The sequence below is a fragment of the Phalacrocorax aristotelis genome, chromosome 5, assembly GCF_949628215.1.
Source record: "Phalacrocorax aristotelis chromosome 5, bGulAri2.1, whole genome shotgun sequence".
Classification (NCBI taxonomy): domain Eukaryota; kingdom Metazoa; phylum Chordata; class Aves; order Suliformes; family Phalacrocoracidae; genus Phalacrocorax; species Phalacrocorax aristotelis.
The window spans coordinates 36119393-36137427 of NC_134280.1; the positions used below are offsets into that span (position 1 = coordinate 36119393).

Below are 18035 nucleotides of genomic sequence, written 5' to 3' on the forward strand. Positions count from 1 at the left end.
GAGCTGGTTGGATACACCCTAGAGAGCACGGGTGGACATAGGTCCACTTCACCTGAGAGCGATGCACTCAGCTCTCATTCTGCTTAAGCACTTCCCAGCTACACAGGTTAAAATGTCCTTCTCATTTACAAACATGATGAGGAAGGGAAGAGATGATTTTTCTTTAGTTTAGGACAAAACATAGTTTATATATAACTGTTAAATAAAAATACAATGATACAGATCTAAAAGAATTAATACTCTTACTGTGTGCACATGTACAGTTATATGAACTGCATAGACATATAAAAAAATGCATACTGTACACATACTTCTGTACCCATAAGATGTGTTTATTTTTAATATTCAGATTTTCATCTCTCTGTATCACTCTGTTATAATTTCAAAACTACATTTTTTTTTAAACTATGTGTTTAAGACAACAAGGTTCTTATTCACTAGGAAATCCCTATCCAAGAATTTGCATTTTCATATGTCATTTTTTTCTTCATCCTTACTTCATTTTCATTGACCTGTTTTGTTATTTCCAGGGACGTGATCCTGCTGCCTTACAGTGAAGAGAACAGTGTGAATGGGGAGTAAAAAAGGGCCATCTTTTCCATATTTTTGCACTGCAGGTTAGAAAATGTGCTGGTTTCAAGACAGCTGCTCTTTTCTGAAGCAGAGGCTTTTCTCAGTGACTAATTTTTCATGCTGAGAATACTCACCTTTCCATATTTTAGTCAACAATATTGATGAAAATAATGGAAATTTAAAATATGTCACAAAATGACTGACATAATTTTACAGTAATAAGGAAATAAAGCAGATTTCTCTGCATTTTTACAAGCTCGTCATTCAGTTATCCTACAGTAGATGGCATCATTTAACAGAAAGAAAAGCCAAAATTGGAGACATCTGGATATAATGACATTTATATTTGCCTCTAACTTTCTGGACATTGTTAAATGAATTAAGAAATAAGCTAGGAGAGCTGCAATGAAAATCATTGCAGCTTTTGGCAGAATGGAAGTATTAAATAGGTTTCCAAAGGAAACTTACATCTGGGAAGACTTAGTCTGTTCAAGACACCCCCTTTGTGCCCAGATGTAGATCTATGTGTCAGCATGTTATGACATAATGCATTTTGCAATGCTCATAAAGATTAACCGTTAGCTCCAAAATCCTTTGGAAAGCTGATTTGTGCTAAAGCACTGACAAGTAACATATAGGAATAATAAGGTTATAAAGAAGTTGACTTGCCTACTTCTAGGCCCACAGTAAAACAGTCACCTACTTGCCTTAGCCAGCTTTTCTTGCTGATTCCTAAACGTATATATTAGCCTAAGATTTCAAAAAGTATCGGAACTCAACAGTATTTGCCTATGGCAATGCAAAATCTTATTCTTCTTCCCAAAGCCCTAAATATGGTACCTATACAATACTTCACTTCTATGGCAGTTATTGCAATGTTTGTTGAAAGCTGTGTCAATCTCTGATTCATTGTACAAAACATTAAAGTTTAGTATTTGGAAGGCAGAATAACTTTGCATTTATGCTGTTTACCGAGCACTCACATTTTTAAAGACTTTGCTGTGAGTAGCGTTTCCCTGGACCAGCCTAAAAAGTGAAGAAAAGAAAAAAAAAAAGGTAACACAGTCTTTGTCATATGCTGGTTTTGAATTATTTCCCATTTTCTAAGCAGACTAGCAGCTGTATGTAAGCAATCCAATAGGGAAAGCTGAAATGAAAATCACCATTTAGTCTCCAAGGACCTGTAAGTGTGGTGTATAAAAAAGCCCAAATATGTACAGGGGGAAACAAATATGGTTGTTGTAGGCCTGAAGGATGACAGATGTCATAAGGGACATAATCCCAATTCCAGTGAGGTGAACGGGAATTTGTTATCGAGTGCTATGACCTGAGAAGCTGACCTGTTTTATAGTTGCTTTTGGCTTTGCATTTGTGCAAGTGCTGTGATCACGACTTAACCACATTTATATGGCAAAAGGAAAATATATCCTAATAGTATCCTCAAAAACCACAGGCTTTTCCACTTTGGACAAAGCAAGTGTCCAGCTATTGCATTAGCAACAGACTCACATATCCCATTTGTGACTAAATGGTTAGAAATTAAAGAACATCTTGAACTTGTCTGGTTCTGCCTCAGAAAGGGCAATAGTCCACACAGAGGTGACTCACGATCCTCCAGCAGCCACTCAATGATGCCTTGGGAAGCAAAACCGAGGAGCTTTGATCTGTGAGAATCTGATCACAAACACAATGAGTCAAGCAAACAGTTTTTGATGTTATTTAAAGTGAATCTGGTGACGGCTAAAGCACTGAGATGAAGGCGGCCTTGCCTCTGGCTTTGCCTGGATCCAAAGTCTGCTGAAGCTAAGAAGGGTCTTTCTGTTGCTTTTTATGGACTTTTAAGTGTACAAAGCCTGTTCCTTACTCTGACTTGGTTTTGGCCATTTGCTTTACAGGATGGCTACTTCGAAAATTGTTTTTACGTTTCTCCTCTAGCAAATACATCTATTTAGTGTGTATTCCAGCACTGCTTTATACATTGTTTAACCAAAGGACAAAGTAGAAAGGAAATATATTGTTCATTCTCAATGGAAATGCTGTAACTCTCCCCTACACTTGAGTAGATGGAGGAATCAACTCCAGTGTCTGCAGCATCGCCGCTTTCCATTTACTGAGCAGAAAAGAATGCCATGGCATCTACCTCAAAGCAAACGGTTTGGGCTCCCTGTCTGGTATTATGATGATGTTTATAAGAAAATCAAACATCCTTGTTCCATCCTGTGATCAGTAACGGAAACAAATGGACTCTCATAACGAACTAATTGGTTTGCTGAGCCAGAATGGCCTGGTTTGTCCGCATGTTCTCCTGTCAGGTAAGCGCTCAAAAAGTCTGAAATAGTGCCTGTTTCATAGAATTCAGGAAAAGGGGTGGAAATATATGAAAAGAAATAGTTTAACAAAAAATTTTTTTTTCAGCTGCAAGGCCTACAAACAGTCTCTCAGCTGGAATTGTCTTAAAACAACCAGCTAATTAATGGAATTAGTTTCACACGGTGAATGAGGACGTAAGGGTCAATTTGGGCATACCTACCTATTAGGACATTTTCAGATTTAATGGTACTGATGTAATATTTTGTAAGGCTTGTCCACCATTAGATTGGAGGTATCAGGAATGACACCTCATTGATGAAACACTTAAATGCAGGCTGTGAGAGGTCAGAGTGAGTCCATCTTAAAAATCCTTTCCTGCTCTGTGTCCTGTAGGAGGAAGAACTACTATCAGGTGGAATGGAAAAGCAGTTCACAGAATTACGAAGTTTCACACCAAAAAGGATAGCTACATCATGTGCTCTCAGACCAAAACTGAAGCTTTCCTACTTCTCGGGATGCTTGTCTGCCAAAAAAGCTGTTGTTTGAACAGTTCTGCCACTGTGCCAGTCCCAGTCATTTTCCAATTTACTCAGATACAGAGCAAGAAAGAGAAAGCAGCATAAAAGAATGCTGTTAATCATAATACTGTAATTGTCTGTCAGAGGTATTGTGGGAAGGAGACACTTTCACCGGCAATTTATCGAAAAGGCTGGATTCTCAGGCAAAGGATCATTATGTCATGTAGTCAAACTGTCCTTGCTCTGAGACCCACCCAATCTGACTTTCAGATTACAAAATGGAAAAAAAAAAATATCCAAACCCAGGCCTGCACTGGTACAAACAAGTATCTGCATTTTAAACAAATCATTGCTTGTTCTTTTCATTCATCTTTATAAGGTCCAAATGTTGCAACTTTTAGAAATTTTAGAAATATCAGGGTTAAAAAATATCCTTACACCATATTTGCTACCAAGTAAAACACAAAATGCCTCTATTCTCCTTGCAGATTATTGGCTTTTTCCTAATCATTCAAAGTGTGATTTATGTTAAGAACTCTACTTTTTCTCCTTTATCTTCAGAGGGCTGTTGTTCTTCTGAAAGGTAATATGGTCTAAAGTAGCTGAATCTGTCACGTTGTTCTGTCTCAACATTTATGTTTCACGGATTGGTCTGTTCAGGCACTCACGTTGTCATCCCTGAATGACATTCTTCATGCAACTTCTAAAGGGCACCCTGCCAGATAAGCGTTGCTTTGAAATAAGAACCAGCGATACCCCATCAGTAATACTGTTACGCAATAGCCCTACTGGCTTCAGCTGGTGTCTGACATGAAAAAAATGGCAGAAGAGTTTTCTTGTTTCAAAACTAATAGGAAAATAAAAGTGCAAGGATTTTTTTTTGTTGTTTGTTTACTTGGTGGGGGTTGTTTTTGGCAGAACTGTCATTTCAAACTGAGTCACATGAGGGGCAGGATAGAGCAGACTGCTGTACATCTATCACCTTGCTTTTTTTGGGGCGTTGCCCAGAGGACTGTTATACCTGTTTCTGAACTTATAAAAGTAATTTTGAGAAATATATCTGACGGATGCAAGAGATGGCTATACTCTTTTTGTTACTATTAATTCCTTGACAACATCAGGGCCTAAATTGTTTTTTGTAAGGGAGGAAGATATTCCTGATTGACCATCTGTACTGAGGCGTTATTCTGGGATTTCCTCTCCAAAGTCCTCTCTCAGCAGTTTAACTCTGTAACTCAGACAATTATATTTTTACTTCTGTCTTCTCAGTAGAAATAGACCTCTTTTGCTACAAACTGCAGAATGTGTGTCATTCATTCCTGATGAAGGGTAAACGCCGCCTGATCAGAACCTCCCTTGATTTTACTGGGCTTTGGATCAGACCTAAAGAACATCAACTTCCAATTATTCTTGTGGGAATTGAAGATCTTCAGTGCCTGACAGATCAAACCTTTAATAAAGGTAACTGCATTAGAGCAGAACAATCAGTAAGTTAGAATTTCATCTCAATTCAGTGCATTCAATGCCTTTTAGAGGGGTCATTGCATAATTTTTCAGCCACTCTTCTAATTATTGGTAAAATGCCTATGAGGTTTTTCCATCCCCTCTATTCTTACATTACAATATTTTTTGGCACATCACTTTTTGTGCCATTTGGTGTCACTCTAAAAATAAACAGCAGGCTGCAATCACTTTATTTGTGGCCATCCCGTTGTAGTGCTGGCATAAATTCTCACTGCTCTGGAGTAATCTGATTTTAATGTGCTTCTTGTCTTTAGAGTGAATGATGCCAAATGGCATGAAGGCTTGTGCCTTAAACCAAGAAGAAACTGATATAAATTCAAGGTCTGATGTGATTACTGAAGATTTTATGGATTTATTAGTTTCCTTAAAGATACATCCTACCCACTCCTTGGGCAGTCAGTGAAAACTTCTACAGTCAGAGTCCAAGTGTCAAGGTAATCTTAATTTTGAACACTTAAACACCTGAACACTTCCAATTTTATTCCATAAAAAGCTGGTCTAACATATTTCTAAAGAAAAGCAATAGCTTCATGCTCAACATTATTAGGATCAATTAAGTGGAAAAATTACCAAAATCCAGAACAACATTTTGTCAGGAATTTAAAAAAAAGAAAAATCACCCCAAGGTATATCTCAAAGACAACACTTCTGCATTGCCAAATTTATCTAGGACCAGGAATAGTTTATAATATTGGAGGATTCTTTGCATCATTTCTTGCAGTAGGTCTGTCCTGGCAAGAATAAAGGAAAACTGGAAAAGTCATTGTGTACAAGCAAGTTTCCCAGACTGTACAACCAGTCTGACAGATCCAAAGCATCATGAAAGTGAGATTCAGCTTCTGAGCCACTAAGTGAAAGGGAAGCACTGGAAACTGATAGTTGTTACAGCTTGTTCTACATAGCAACTTGTATAAAACACTGAACTGTAACTACTTAATTCGAGCTAATTTCAGCTTCTCGTAAGATAAAACCCAAAGGCTGTGAGGGAAAAAAAGTATGATTTTTGTTTTTCATTGCCTAACTTTGTAATTAAAACAATTTTTATCAGGTGATTAAAGTTTCAAGTGGGACATGATGTTCTCTTTCCCCTTAATTCAGTGAGAGGGCTAACAATTTTATGCAATATTTTTTCTGTGGTTTTCCTTGGAAGAAATTAGCTTGACTCAATGCTTCTCTCCTGAGACTGAAACAGATGGGAAATGTAACAATGCAGTATAGTACATATGGAAATATTCTTTATATTTTCAGATATGTTGGGACTCCATGGCCATAGTGAATTTACATGAGAGATGAGTAAAGCAGCAGGGGGTCAAATTCTACACTAACATTACTCCCTGCAAAATTTTATTGATTTCCCTGTAATTTCAGAAGTTGGAAGTAAATGAAGGGTTTGATTCTTGTATTTCATATTCCAGTGATGGATTAAAGAACTCTGGACTATTGTCTAAAGAAAAGAATCATATCTTTGGCTGCCAATAAATTAGTTATTTGTAATTCAGAATATTGGGGAAGGGAGGGATTCTGAATGCACAGAGCATCATTAACCCAGTTTCATCTGCAAAACCGTTTGTATTCATTCACTCCTTATTCCAGTTTGTACTAATTCACCCTTCATCCATTTTGGACAGTTGGTTAGTTACAGATGGAAGTATTTGAAATTCTTCTTAATCTGCCTCATAGAGGATATTAAATGGCTATTTGTACACTGGTTACAATATTCTTATTGTCAACTTCCTAAGGCTACTAAAGTAAGTATTGTGAGGGTTTTCTCAGGGTACCAAAGACAACTTTCTTAATTTTGGGGCCACTTTTAAGCATCAAGTTCTACGTCTATTTTTCAAGCATGAAGACCTAATCTTCCTACCTAATTCCCTTGTCAGGTGAAAATCCGCACTTTTGGTGCAGTGAAGAGCCTGCAAGCACAGAGCTGACTTTTATTAATATCAGAGGTCAGAAGCATTGCTACTGAAGCAGCTCCCTGAAGCCTGGCACTCATTTAGCTCTCCCTGCTCTGTGCAGCAGCAACGTCTGCTGGCAGAGGGAGAGAATGAACAGTGCTGTGTAGCAGAGGAGGGCTAGAACGTCTTCAGCAGACACAGCCAGATCCACCACAGTTTATCTGCCAGAGTCCTTAAAAGGTATGAGTGGAAGAGCCTGAGCAGAAGAACACCTGATAAATGAGGAGGCTCTATACTTTTTTGATTCTTCACTGAAGAAGTTTACAAAACACTTTCTCTCCTCAGCTGCTCTAACAGGAAAAGAATCAGTGGGACCTGAACGCCTCTCTTCTTTCCTTTTTCTTTTTTTTCCTCCCCCTCCATGTTTTGCTGTTCTGTTCATACAAAAAAGAGGGATCTACAAAGCAGACCACCCTGCCAATGACTAAGCCACCAACAGGCTTAGAATATTGTGTAAAGAATCTTCAAAATGTCTGAGCAGATTTCAATTACCCTTTTCAAAGATTTGCAATTCCCACTACACAGCCTATTGTTTGCTTTTACTAGGACATTCTTCTCTTAAACAGCTGGCACAGAATGACTACCGCTCTGTAGGGAAACAAGCAAACATGATTTAAAGCCAAACAAACAAAAAACCATAATTTTTTTTTAAAAGAGCCTCTAATGAACATAGAAGTGTTTTCTAAGATAATATGAATTCTACTTTTGCTGCTTATAGCTGAAGGAAAGCATGGAGGATGCAGTTCATTCTCCTTTGATTCTCAGTGTGGCTATTATACTGAACATCAAAGGAACAATGAGCGATGCTTCCCATATTTTCCGTTGTGTTTGGGTGAGCAATTGTTCCTCTTGAGTCTGTTTGAAAAAGGAGCTGCAGTTTTGCCCTTGCCTCTTTTCCTAAAAGAAAATGGAAAGAAGGAAAAGAGAGAGAAGAAGAAGAAACACAAAGGGAAAAAGTAGAGGTAAAGAGATGTTTGCAGCAGACAACCTTCTAATGTACTGACTGGTCACTGGCCATGAATTGCGGGGAATTTCACTGGGAACTAATTATGCCCAGAGGATTTCCAGGAACTGCCAGTGTTGGATTGCTGTGGGAAGTAGCTTCCAGACACAGATCATCCTTTCATATCTCATGCTGCAAATGTGCATGGGGTGTTGCTGTGAGTCTGCTGCCCTTTGCAGCGTTGGTGCTGGGAATAAAGCGGTGCCTGAAGCCACCATGGCAGCCCTCAGAAGGTTTGCACATGGAAGGAAATCTTTTGCTACCTGGCAGGAGAGCAGAGGTTCCTGTGCCACCCTCCAGGGTGGGATGCACAGTGACTGAAAGAAAAAACCAGCAGCAGAAAGGGATGTGTCTCCTGTGGCCGTGGACAGCTTTGTGTTATGCTGAAGGTCATTCTGGTACAAACTCAGCTAAAGTCTTAAATCTACAAGTCACATCCTCTATTTCTTAAGAGTCATTTGGGTGCCCCTTTAGCTATAAGAGAAGGCCTAGGCTTTCAAAATAACAAAACACATTCAGCCTTAAATATATATCTTTCCATTATCTTTACATTCTTCTTGTTCAATGTCCTGTGCATGCTTTCTCCTCCCTGGCAGACATTTCTTCACAGAGCACTTGTGTGAATCAAAGCAAGACAAAAATGTGCAGACATGTTAAAGGAGGTACGTTTTCATTCTCATTCTGATAGTTCATTTTTAAATGAAGGGTTTGACGTAAATGAGGGAAAATGGAAGAAGTCTCTTACCTAATCTGAAAGGAATCTCTTCTGCTGTACTTTCACTAAACAAAGCCAGAAGTCCCAGAGCTGAAGTTTATCCAAACTAAAGCCAACAAACGGTTGTTGTTGAAGGGGTTATATCATGTTTTCCATTGTCATTTTGACATGAAACAGGCAGAGCCTTCAACTTTGCAAACTTGGAGACAAGAAGATTGGCTCTGAAGTGAAAATAAATAAATAAAAGCAGTGCTTGGATGTAGGTTAGGTTTTCTCAAAGCAAAATGGAGAGAACCTTCCCTATGAAATACAAGATGAGAAAAATAATGACTGCTTGAAAATATAAACGCAAAACAAAATTTACCATGCCTCTGAGTGAAAGATGTATTGCTCTACAGTCACCAATGGAACTCATTCCTCTTTGCACTCTACCGGCATTTAAGATAGTGTAAGGACACTTATCTCTGTTATATTTACAGAAGAGACTTTCTGACTCCTGTAATATGTAACTTTTTACTGCCTGTGGAGATTATCAGTTCATCAGCCACAGCCAGGAGAAATGTAAAGGTTAGTCTTTGAAATAGTTATACAGTCTCAAAGCAATGTGAGAAATATTAATGGCATTGTCCCTACACATAAATATGGGAATCTTATTTCCCTGAAACACAAAGTGTCTGACTGTGCTAACTAGAGAAAGATAAGGAAATTCTGTGGCAATTCCTTATGGACTTTTCCAGGGACAAAGCATCTCTTGTCAGGGAAGCCATGGAGAGGACAGGAAGTAAAGCTTCACAAACTCTGTGCATCAATGGAAGAACTAAAATCCATAGAGGAGAAGCTGTCCTGCAGCAGTAACTAAGTGAGAGCACTGGCACCTGTATCTAGTAGCAGCATGGCTATGGGAAGCCAAATGCAGCATCTCTGTAACAGAGATCACATTGCCGTGAGCAGTACAGCCCCAGACAGACTTCTTTCCATGAGGAATCCACTGGATCCCCTGGGTTAGTGTTGGGCAGCATACTTAGGGCTAGGGGCTGCAGCATTTTTCTGCCCCCATCCACACTCCCCTCAACAGCCTGACCTGCAGGTACAGAAGCAAAATAAACACTTCTTGCATCACAATTGGAGAAGGAATCACATCTGTGCCCAGTTCTCCTTCCATAGAGGTATACTATCATGGATGTGTCAAAGGAGGGGCAGGCTAGTAAAGTATTGTGGCACGTAAAATACTGACACTAAAATTTTTGTTCCCTTTTGGGTTGAAGGTTATTTATCATCTGTCAAAGCCAAAATCAGAACATCTCAGAACTGTAGACATACAGGTGGTAGGTACTGAACGCTAAACCATGTTAAAGTTGTGCAATCTACAATTTGTCAAGTTACCACAAGGAGAATGAGCTAACAGTTGTCATGCTGAATCAGAAAAGATTTTATTATACTCTTTTCAAATTTGAGTTTTATTTTTTTGGCTGTTGCCAATAATAAATTGAATGTTGCTCCATCACATCAAATTTCTGCAATGATGTGGGAATCTAATCCAGTTATTTCAAGACCAAAAAAACACATTGTGTTAATAACATCTCTTTACTATTGCCAACAGTTTTCCTTTTCTTAGCTGAGATCTTTTGCCTAGTCTCTTCAACAAGCATGACTAAAGGACAGCAAAATCTGGAGTATTAATGGACATGACCATTGTACTGACTTCCACTTCTGTGGGATTTGAAGAATTATCACTTCTGTGTTGGTTTTGGCTGTGAGAGAGTTAATTTTCTTCCTGGTAGCTAGCATGGGGCTATGTTTTGGATTTGTGCTGAACACAGTGTTGATAACACAGGGGTGTTTTCGCTATTGCTGAGCAGGGCTTACACAGAGTCAAGGCCTTTACTGCCCCTCATCCCATCCCACCAGCAAGTGGGCTGGGGGTGCACGAGGAGTTGGGAGGAGCCACGGCTCGGACAGCTGACCCCAACTGACCCAAGGGATATTCCACACCATAGGGTGTCATGCTCAGCATATAAAGCTGGGGGAAGGAGGAGGAGGGGGTGATGTTTGAAGTGATGGTCTTTTGTCTTCCCAAGTAACAATTACATGTGATGGAGCTTTGCTTTCCTGGAGGTGGCTGAACACCTGGCTGCTGACAAGAAGTTACTTATTAGACTGTCTTTGTCTCAACCCATGAGTTTTCTCACTTATACTGTTCTGATTCTCTCCCCCATCCCATCATTGGGGTGCAGTGAGTGAGCAGCTGGGTGGTGCTTAGTTGCCGTCTGGGGTTATACCATGAGAACTTCAGCAAATTAAAACTTGCAACTGTTACAGCAGCTGTAGCTTGTGCTTTTCTCCAGATTACTGAGCTACCATAAAAACATCAAGAGCAATACAGTTTTCATGGTGCCTGTCTGCCTGGGAAAGCACGCTTTGTTATTGTTTTTCCCTACTGGTAGGCTGTACCTTTCAGCTCTGAAAAGACTGCTTTTAATCCAAAATGCTAAATGACAGTCTGCATCATTTCCAGTTCTGACCTATAGCATTTTTTTCCCAATTATGAAGCCAGGTATGTCCCATTTCCTGCACGTTTCTGATTAAAACAAGGTTTGAACAACATTAACATATGACTGGGGCAACAACTAATAGATCTATGTCCGCCTCGTTTATCAGCCAGTATGTGAAACAAAAAACTAATAGTAACTCACTATTTCTTTCTCTTGAATAGCATTAATTAAAACTAACACCCAGCTGTTGGGCAAGGCTGGCATCAGCTAAGATTTTGCAAGTGACACCTGGCTGCCTATTGCAAACCTCAAAACTTTGGCAGAAGCTGGAAGAGGAAATAGGATCTGTTTGTAATCTGCAGCACTAAGAAGGGAGCAAATGTAATGACTCTGAGGCATCAACAGTAATATTCATGCCAGAGACAACGCCCTTCTACCTCTGCCTCTTCCCCCTGTAATAAAGCAGTGGATGTTTCCAACTCCACCTCCTCTTTTAAAAAAATCAGTCTACATAGACTTGGTCTCAAATCAAAAACAAATCTGGAAAATAATGAAAGGGATATATAATGGTCTCATGTTCCTAAGGCTAATGCCTTCCAGGGATGCGTGATCTAAAATGTGTTTATGAAATTTGTCATATTTCCAAGAACATATATATAGAGAGAGGGGGTGGATTCTCCAAGCTTTCATTTAGCATGATTTTTCCAGACTAGAAAGGAATGTTTCAATTTTCCTAAGAGTAACCTTGCCTGTCATCTGCTTGGTAAAAAGTTAAAAAAAATGGAAGAAGAGCAGAAGACCCCTGATCTTTCACACCTTCACATAGTCCAGGTTACTTATGATGGTGTAATTATCTGTTGGAACACAGACATGCATCATCTAGTTTTACCTTCAGAACTCTGGAGGGGGACTTTTCCGTGTTACCAAAACCTCTGAGGAAAGATAGTTCTGACTGTCATTAGCATTACTCTTAAACTAGATAATTTATCAACAAAGAATATGCAATGTTGCATATAGGTAAGTGATAAAATGTCAGACTTGTAGTCTCACAAACATGCTACATCTGTGCAGTACCCGTCTTCTTAATTACCTATCTGATATTTTCCACTTAATAAAATAAGAATACAAAATGGCTAAGCCAAGCTGTTTACTGGTTTTCCTAAAATATCATCCTTCTTTTCTGTGGGATCAGAAATGGGGGCTCAGCATAAAGAGTTCTTTGCATGCTGCCTCCTGAAACCTACATGTAATGGTTATACTTAATTTTAAAACTGTAATTTGCAACTGAAAGTAATATGAAAGGTCAGTAAGTCTTCTCAGAGATATTTTAGGATTCAGTCATTACCTTAGAAATGAGCTTCCCAACAAAAATTCCAAGGTAATACTTATATTACAAGGAAAGTACTAAATTACATCAGAGCAAATGTATTTGGAATAATAATGAAGGGTTTCTAGCTCTGCTCTCACACTGATTTTAGAGCAGCAGTGTTTTCCTTATGACCTCAGTGAAGTTCCTCAAGGACTATGGGTTGTATATATGAGAAGTGTCACGCTCCAGGTGACTGAGGTGCCCTTTATCCATCTCAGATGCAGCTGAGACAGACCCAAATCCATCTGACCTCCCTTTTGGCACCGATGTAAGCAGAGCTGTGCATGTGCTTCCTTTGAGTCAGCGGAAACCGCCAAATACCTCCAGTTTGTCTAGCTAAAATTTGTGCTGTCTTCTGGAAGTAGCTGCCTTGATTGAGCCTGCAAACTCAAGACAAATGGGATAAATGTAAGCTGTAAGGCTAGCAAATCCTTGCACAAATTTTTCTGGCTGGGTAGAGGATGGATTTCTGTCCTAAAGAAGCATTTGAAGTTCTTACACTTTTTGGTAGTTTAATATGCAGGATCTAAAGGTGGAACTGAAATATGGTGGAACTGAATACACATTGTTGGAATCTGAATCATCTGTCATGTCTGAAGCACCAGCTTCATGTCATGTCAGCCACCAGGAGGCATTTTATCTTGAACATGGTCAGGGCTTGCAAATGTCTTATGTTAGCTTGACATATGTCAGAAAACCTGAATTGTGTCAAGGGGATTTAATTTGCAGGCTAAAAGCATCCTAGTGAGTTACCAGGACATACAGTTTTTGTTCACGGAAGCCATAGAAAATTCCTTGTTCCACAATATCCAGATCCTGGGCTTTTGAAAAGGTTCAACCTGAGGCTGTACTCAACTCTCCATTCTTAGCTGTTACAGCAAGACAAAGAAACACATAGCCCAGAGGTACATCTGAATGTCCTAAACTTAGTGTATACCGAGCAGTTTCCTTAATATCTTGCCAAGTCTTGTCTCCTGGCAGGCTTTCCCAAGGAAAATTTTATATTGACTTACATTTGATACTAACCATATAAACATTTTTCTTGACAAGAGAGAGAATTTTAGCATGTCTGGAAATTCTCTTTTGAATCATGGAAAATTTGGCTTCCCAGTCCATCGCTGCCCTGCACACGAATTGGTGATGCTAATAATCAACTCTTACAATTATTATTTTCTGTGAGAAAAGCATATTCAAATGTGTGGAAAGGAACATTCCAGAGAAAGGACAGAATTTGATATTTTAAGGGATAGCTACTGTTTTATCAGTCTCTCTGTGTAACCTCATCCCTGTAAGTAGTATGGAAGTTAGCCCAGTAAGGAAAAGTTACTGCACCATGAAATTGGAATGTGTCAGCGAAATGAGAATACTCCCTCACACTTCATTTGTATATTGTTCCTCTACCCAAAATTTACCATTTCTTGAGTCAAATATGTGTTGCACCTCAGAAATGTCCAGGGATAAGACCAGAGCGAAGGAAAAGACCTGGCAGTCAGTGTGGATTTGTTTATTGGGAGAAACAAAACTGTTGTTCCTTCTTTTGACATTGGATGGTCCCTTCCACCTTATCTCTCTGAAGACATATATATATCCACATACATAATGCATATTAAATATAAGCAGTATGTATATTATTTGCTGCTGCAAGCAGGGAAAACTCACAACATACTTTTGCTCAAATTTTAGATATTCTTCACTGAGAATTACTGAAGAGACATTTTGTATACTGGAAAAGCAGAAACAGAAAAGCATCAGTTCACAGTATTTTATGTTTATTCTCTACAGAACATCATCATATGCACTGGGTTTTTTTTCAGATACTTTACTTCACAAGGCTTAGCCTGTATCTATATTTGGTGAGGGAGGCTGGTATTTGGGCACACTGCTGTTGCAGACAATGTTACCTGATTTGCCCATGCAGAGCCCCATGGGCTCGAACTGCTCCACTGCCAACAGCCTGCTGGTGGACTCACAGTCACCCCCTTGGCAGAGGTGCCTTTCCAAGTATGCTGAGGCAGACAGATTTGCCATCAAATGGATAAAGTAATCGTTTTCATTATTTGTATCACACAGACTAGGGTAGGGTGTGGTTTTAAAGGCATTTGGCTTTCCTTTGTTGCACTACAGTTTATTTGGCTGCTGCTTATCTAGTTATTTGCAAAGTTATTCATTGCCTTGATGCAGGAATAAATACTTTGCAGATCTATTATATTTACAAGTAAGAAAAATGTTTTATCTTAAGGAAGATGTGCTTTACAATGTCTGGCAAGCAGGAACAGAGCACCTCCAAAAAAGGTCAGCTGTACTTGTGGAATGTCATCTGTTTAACTTAAGTACTCACATAACACTTATCTTCACCCTAAGTTGAATTATGGTATACAAAGTATTTTTCCCCCCTCTAAATTCCATGTTAATTCAGTTTTTAGTGTTCTTGCTTTCTGTAAACATGCACACACATACTTGCATGGACTCCCAGATACCATCAGCTGCTGATCAGCCTCGTGAGGGACCAAAGCAGACTGCAGATGCACAATTCAAACTATTTCAGCTGAGGGAATTAATTTACCATCCTGCTTTATGTCAAAGTAAAAATCCCGTAAGCTGACATATTTTCACATATCGCTCTTAAAAACTGTTTCATCAAAACTGTGGGAACTCTTTTCCGCATGCAAATCATTTAAACAAACCCCCACGCTGCCAGTGGAAAACACACAAGTACAAAGGAGAACTCCAAGTAAAAAAGCTGGAAGCAAAGACGTATTGCTTGTGACAGATAACTTCTAGGCAGGACAGAGCTAACAGTTAAAATGTTATTCCAAAAATTAAAATAGATAGTTTAAAAACTCTCCAGTGTCTGTAACAGGAAAACAAGTAAGAACAAGAACAAATGCAGCTAAGGCAGACAGCACTGTACAGTCCTTTTAACCACAGAATAAAGCAAAGGGAAGAGAAACCTTTGGGATGGTAATGCAAACTCCTGCAGCTTTCAGCTTTAGCATTAAATATCTGACTCTGCTGGATTAGTGAAGGAAAAGTGTTCTGGTGAGATTTGTGAATACACATTTCTTACAAGTGATTAAAATAATTGGTGAAAATAAAAATAAAATAAAAACATTAAATCATAAGAAGCTTGAATTACTCACCGTCTTGTTGTGCCAAAATAACTGAGGGTTGAAACACGGCAAGAATGAGCAAAGTTACTTTTTGCACAAAGCTCATCATGTCTAAATATTAGACATGAGACTCTCTGTGCAAAAATAAAAATGGGGGTGGGGGAAGAAAAATCTATTCAAAATAGCAACATCGGTTGTTCCCTGCCCTTCCAGCACCGGGCCATGTACAGAACTCAGCCACAAGCATTCCCCAGCTTTGGCCTTAAATAGGAAAAAAATTGGCTTACTTTACTTTTCCACCCCCTTTACTGAAACATGAGAAGAAGACCCATCCCCTAACAGTAAATGAATGATTAATATTTCTCTTGGCTTTACAGAAGAATAAAGTCAACTAAACAAGATACACAGCACATCTGGAACTTTTGTGTGCATACGAAATGCATGCTGAGACTGTATATGAATAGTTAGTGTGCGCTGTGTGTGAGATATATGCACGTGAAAACAGAAATCCTGTGGTAAAGCCTCTGTGGTAAAGCATTTTTTCATGTTAATTAGGAGTTAACGGGTACAGCCCAAAGAGGATTTTAAATTCTTAGTGCTGCCTAATGAAGATAAAAAGTAAGTACCTGATGTGGCCACACAAACTGAAAGAATCCTGGAAGTGGAGGAGCAAACCTAGGTATTTCTGCTGATGAGCAGAGTTAATGAAAGGGAGGCCTGCAAACTGCCACATTTCTGTTCCAGTTCTTTTCTCACCATCTCTGCCTCACCCCATGATTTTGTGTAACCTGGGGAGAAAGCAAACATAAAAAAATGTATGAAGCAAGCAAGATCCCAAGTCAGAAGCACCAATCTCTCAAACCAAACTTTTCAAATAATTCTGTTTGATGCTGTCGTTAGAACATTTGAAAGGAATGCAGACCAAGTACCACCTTTTTCTTTACTGTTAACTGCTCAAACAAGAAGGTATAGTGGACAATAAAGAAAAAAAAAAGAAATGTTGAGACTACTAATCCATTTTAAGCCTAGTTCTTTCTTTATTCCATGCAAAACTTTACTAAGAATAGGATCAGACCACATAAACTTTTCCAAATAATATGGCTTAAACAGATTTTGTTATGAATACAGTTTTGCTTTAAATACAGGTTTGGGAGACTCCAAAGTAAATGCAGAAGGTTGTCACAGTGTGCATCTCTGCTAAAACAATGACCAGACTAATTGCTACTCTCAATTGATTAATTTGATCCAGGTCATTAACTGCAGGAGCGCTCCTTCATTTCTTCTTAAAGTGTTGCTGAGGTTACAGTGACCCAGGGAACCATCCCTCTTATCAATAATTCCTTAATGTAATGAACTGTCACCCCAAAAAAGGGACCCATGTTTCTGTATGCATGACAAAATGAGAGCATCTTAAGGTTACCTTTTAATCTGATGGGTGTTGGGTCTAATTTCAAAACCTATTTATCTGAAATATATTTGCACTTAAACTGGAAGGTCCTTTTCTGCTCACCTGAGGTGGAAGAGGTTGAAGCAAGTATGAAGAGATCTAAAGTAATTTGATACCACTTTCAACATATCCTGAGGGTCTCTTCTGGTTTTTATACACTCATAAGGTATGAGTAGCTTGATACATTTCAAAGAATTAAACTAAATTTACTGTTTATCGAAATTGCATCTAGATCAGATTCTTATTGCCACCGTGTTTTCTGTATCAATGTCTATACGTTCATCACAATAACTGTTTAACATACATGAAATTTAATGAATGTTGTATGGTAAGTATTCACATTTAAATAGCCAAGGCAAAAATATGAGAAATTTGATCATGGTCTTTGACTTAAAGCCACTTTCATATTGAATTCTACAAATATTTTCATCCCATTTGACCACAATAAACATTTCTCTATTTTTCTTAAGTTTATCCTTTCAAAAAAGGAGATCATCTTTCGTGACTCCCTTATCTTCACCAACATTTCCCTTCAATTTTTACAGAACACTTGATTGATTGAGTAATATTTAAATTGTAAGAACAGTCCTAGTTTGTTCACCTTGGATATTAAACTAGTTTTTAACTAGATTATGAACGCAGATCTATCCATGATACCTATTATTTCCCATAGACATTGGACTATCAATCTGTGTGCTTGAATTTGTACAGAAATGAAACTGTATAGAAGCATAACCAATATCACTTAATGATTACATTCCATAAAAAACCAAAATAACCTAGGGACCTTATCTTCCTTGGGTTTGCAGTATATTTGCTGTGGTTCAGCAAATAATGAATGGGAATGCTCAGCTACACTGGGACTTCTTATTAGTGTTACCTTCACATAACAGTGGTTGTAGAACTGATTTTATAATTCTAGTGTAAAGCCCTGAGGAAATTGCCATTTACCATAATGAGTCAATTCCTTTTGACTGGGCATTCAATATTCTGTGTTGTTTTAATTACCTGGCCTG

At 38.6% G+C, this 18035-nt stretch overlaps 1 protein-coding gene across 2 annotated transcripts in view; it reads right to left on the bottom strand.

The window, feature by feature from the left end:
• COL3A1 (collagen type III alpha 1 chain) overlaps positions 1-15811 on the bottom strand; it is a 53808-nt gene extending 37997 nt beyond the window's left edge. For both annotated transcript variants that reach the window (XM_075093961.1, XM_075093960.1), the window contains exon 1: positions 15603-15811. In XM_075093961.1, the coding sequence (XP_074950062.1) occupies positions 15603-15681 (79 nt within the window). In that variant the 5' untranslated portion in view covers positions 15682-15811. The remainder of the gene's footprint in view (positions 1-15602) is intronic.
• Between the last annotated feature and the right edge of the window lie 2224 nt (positions 15812-18035).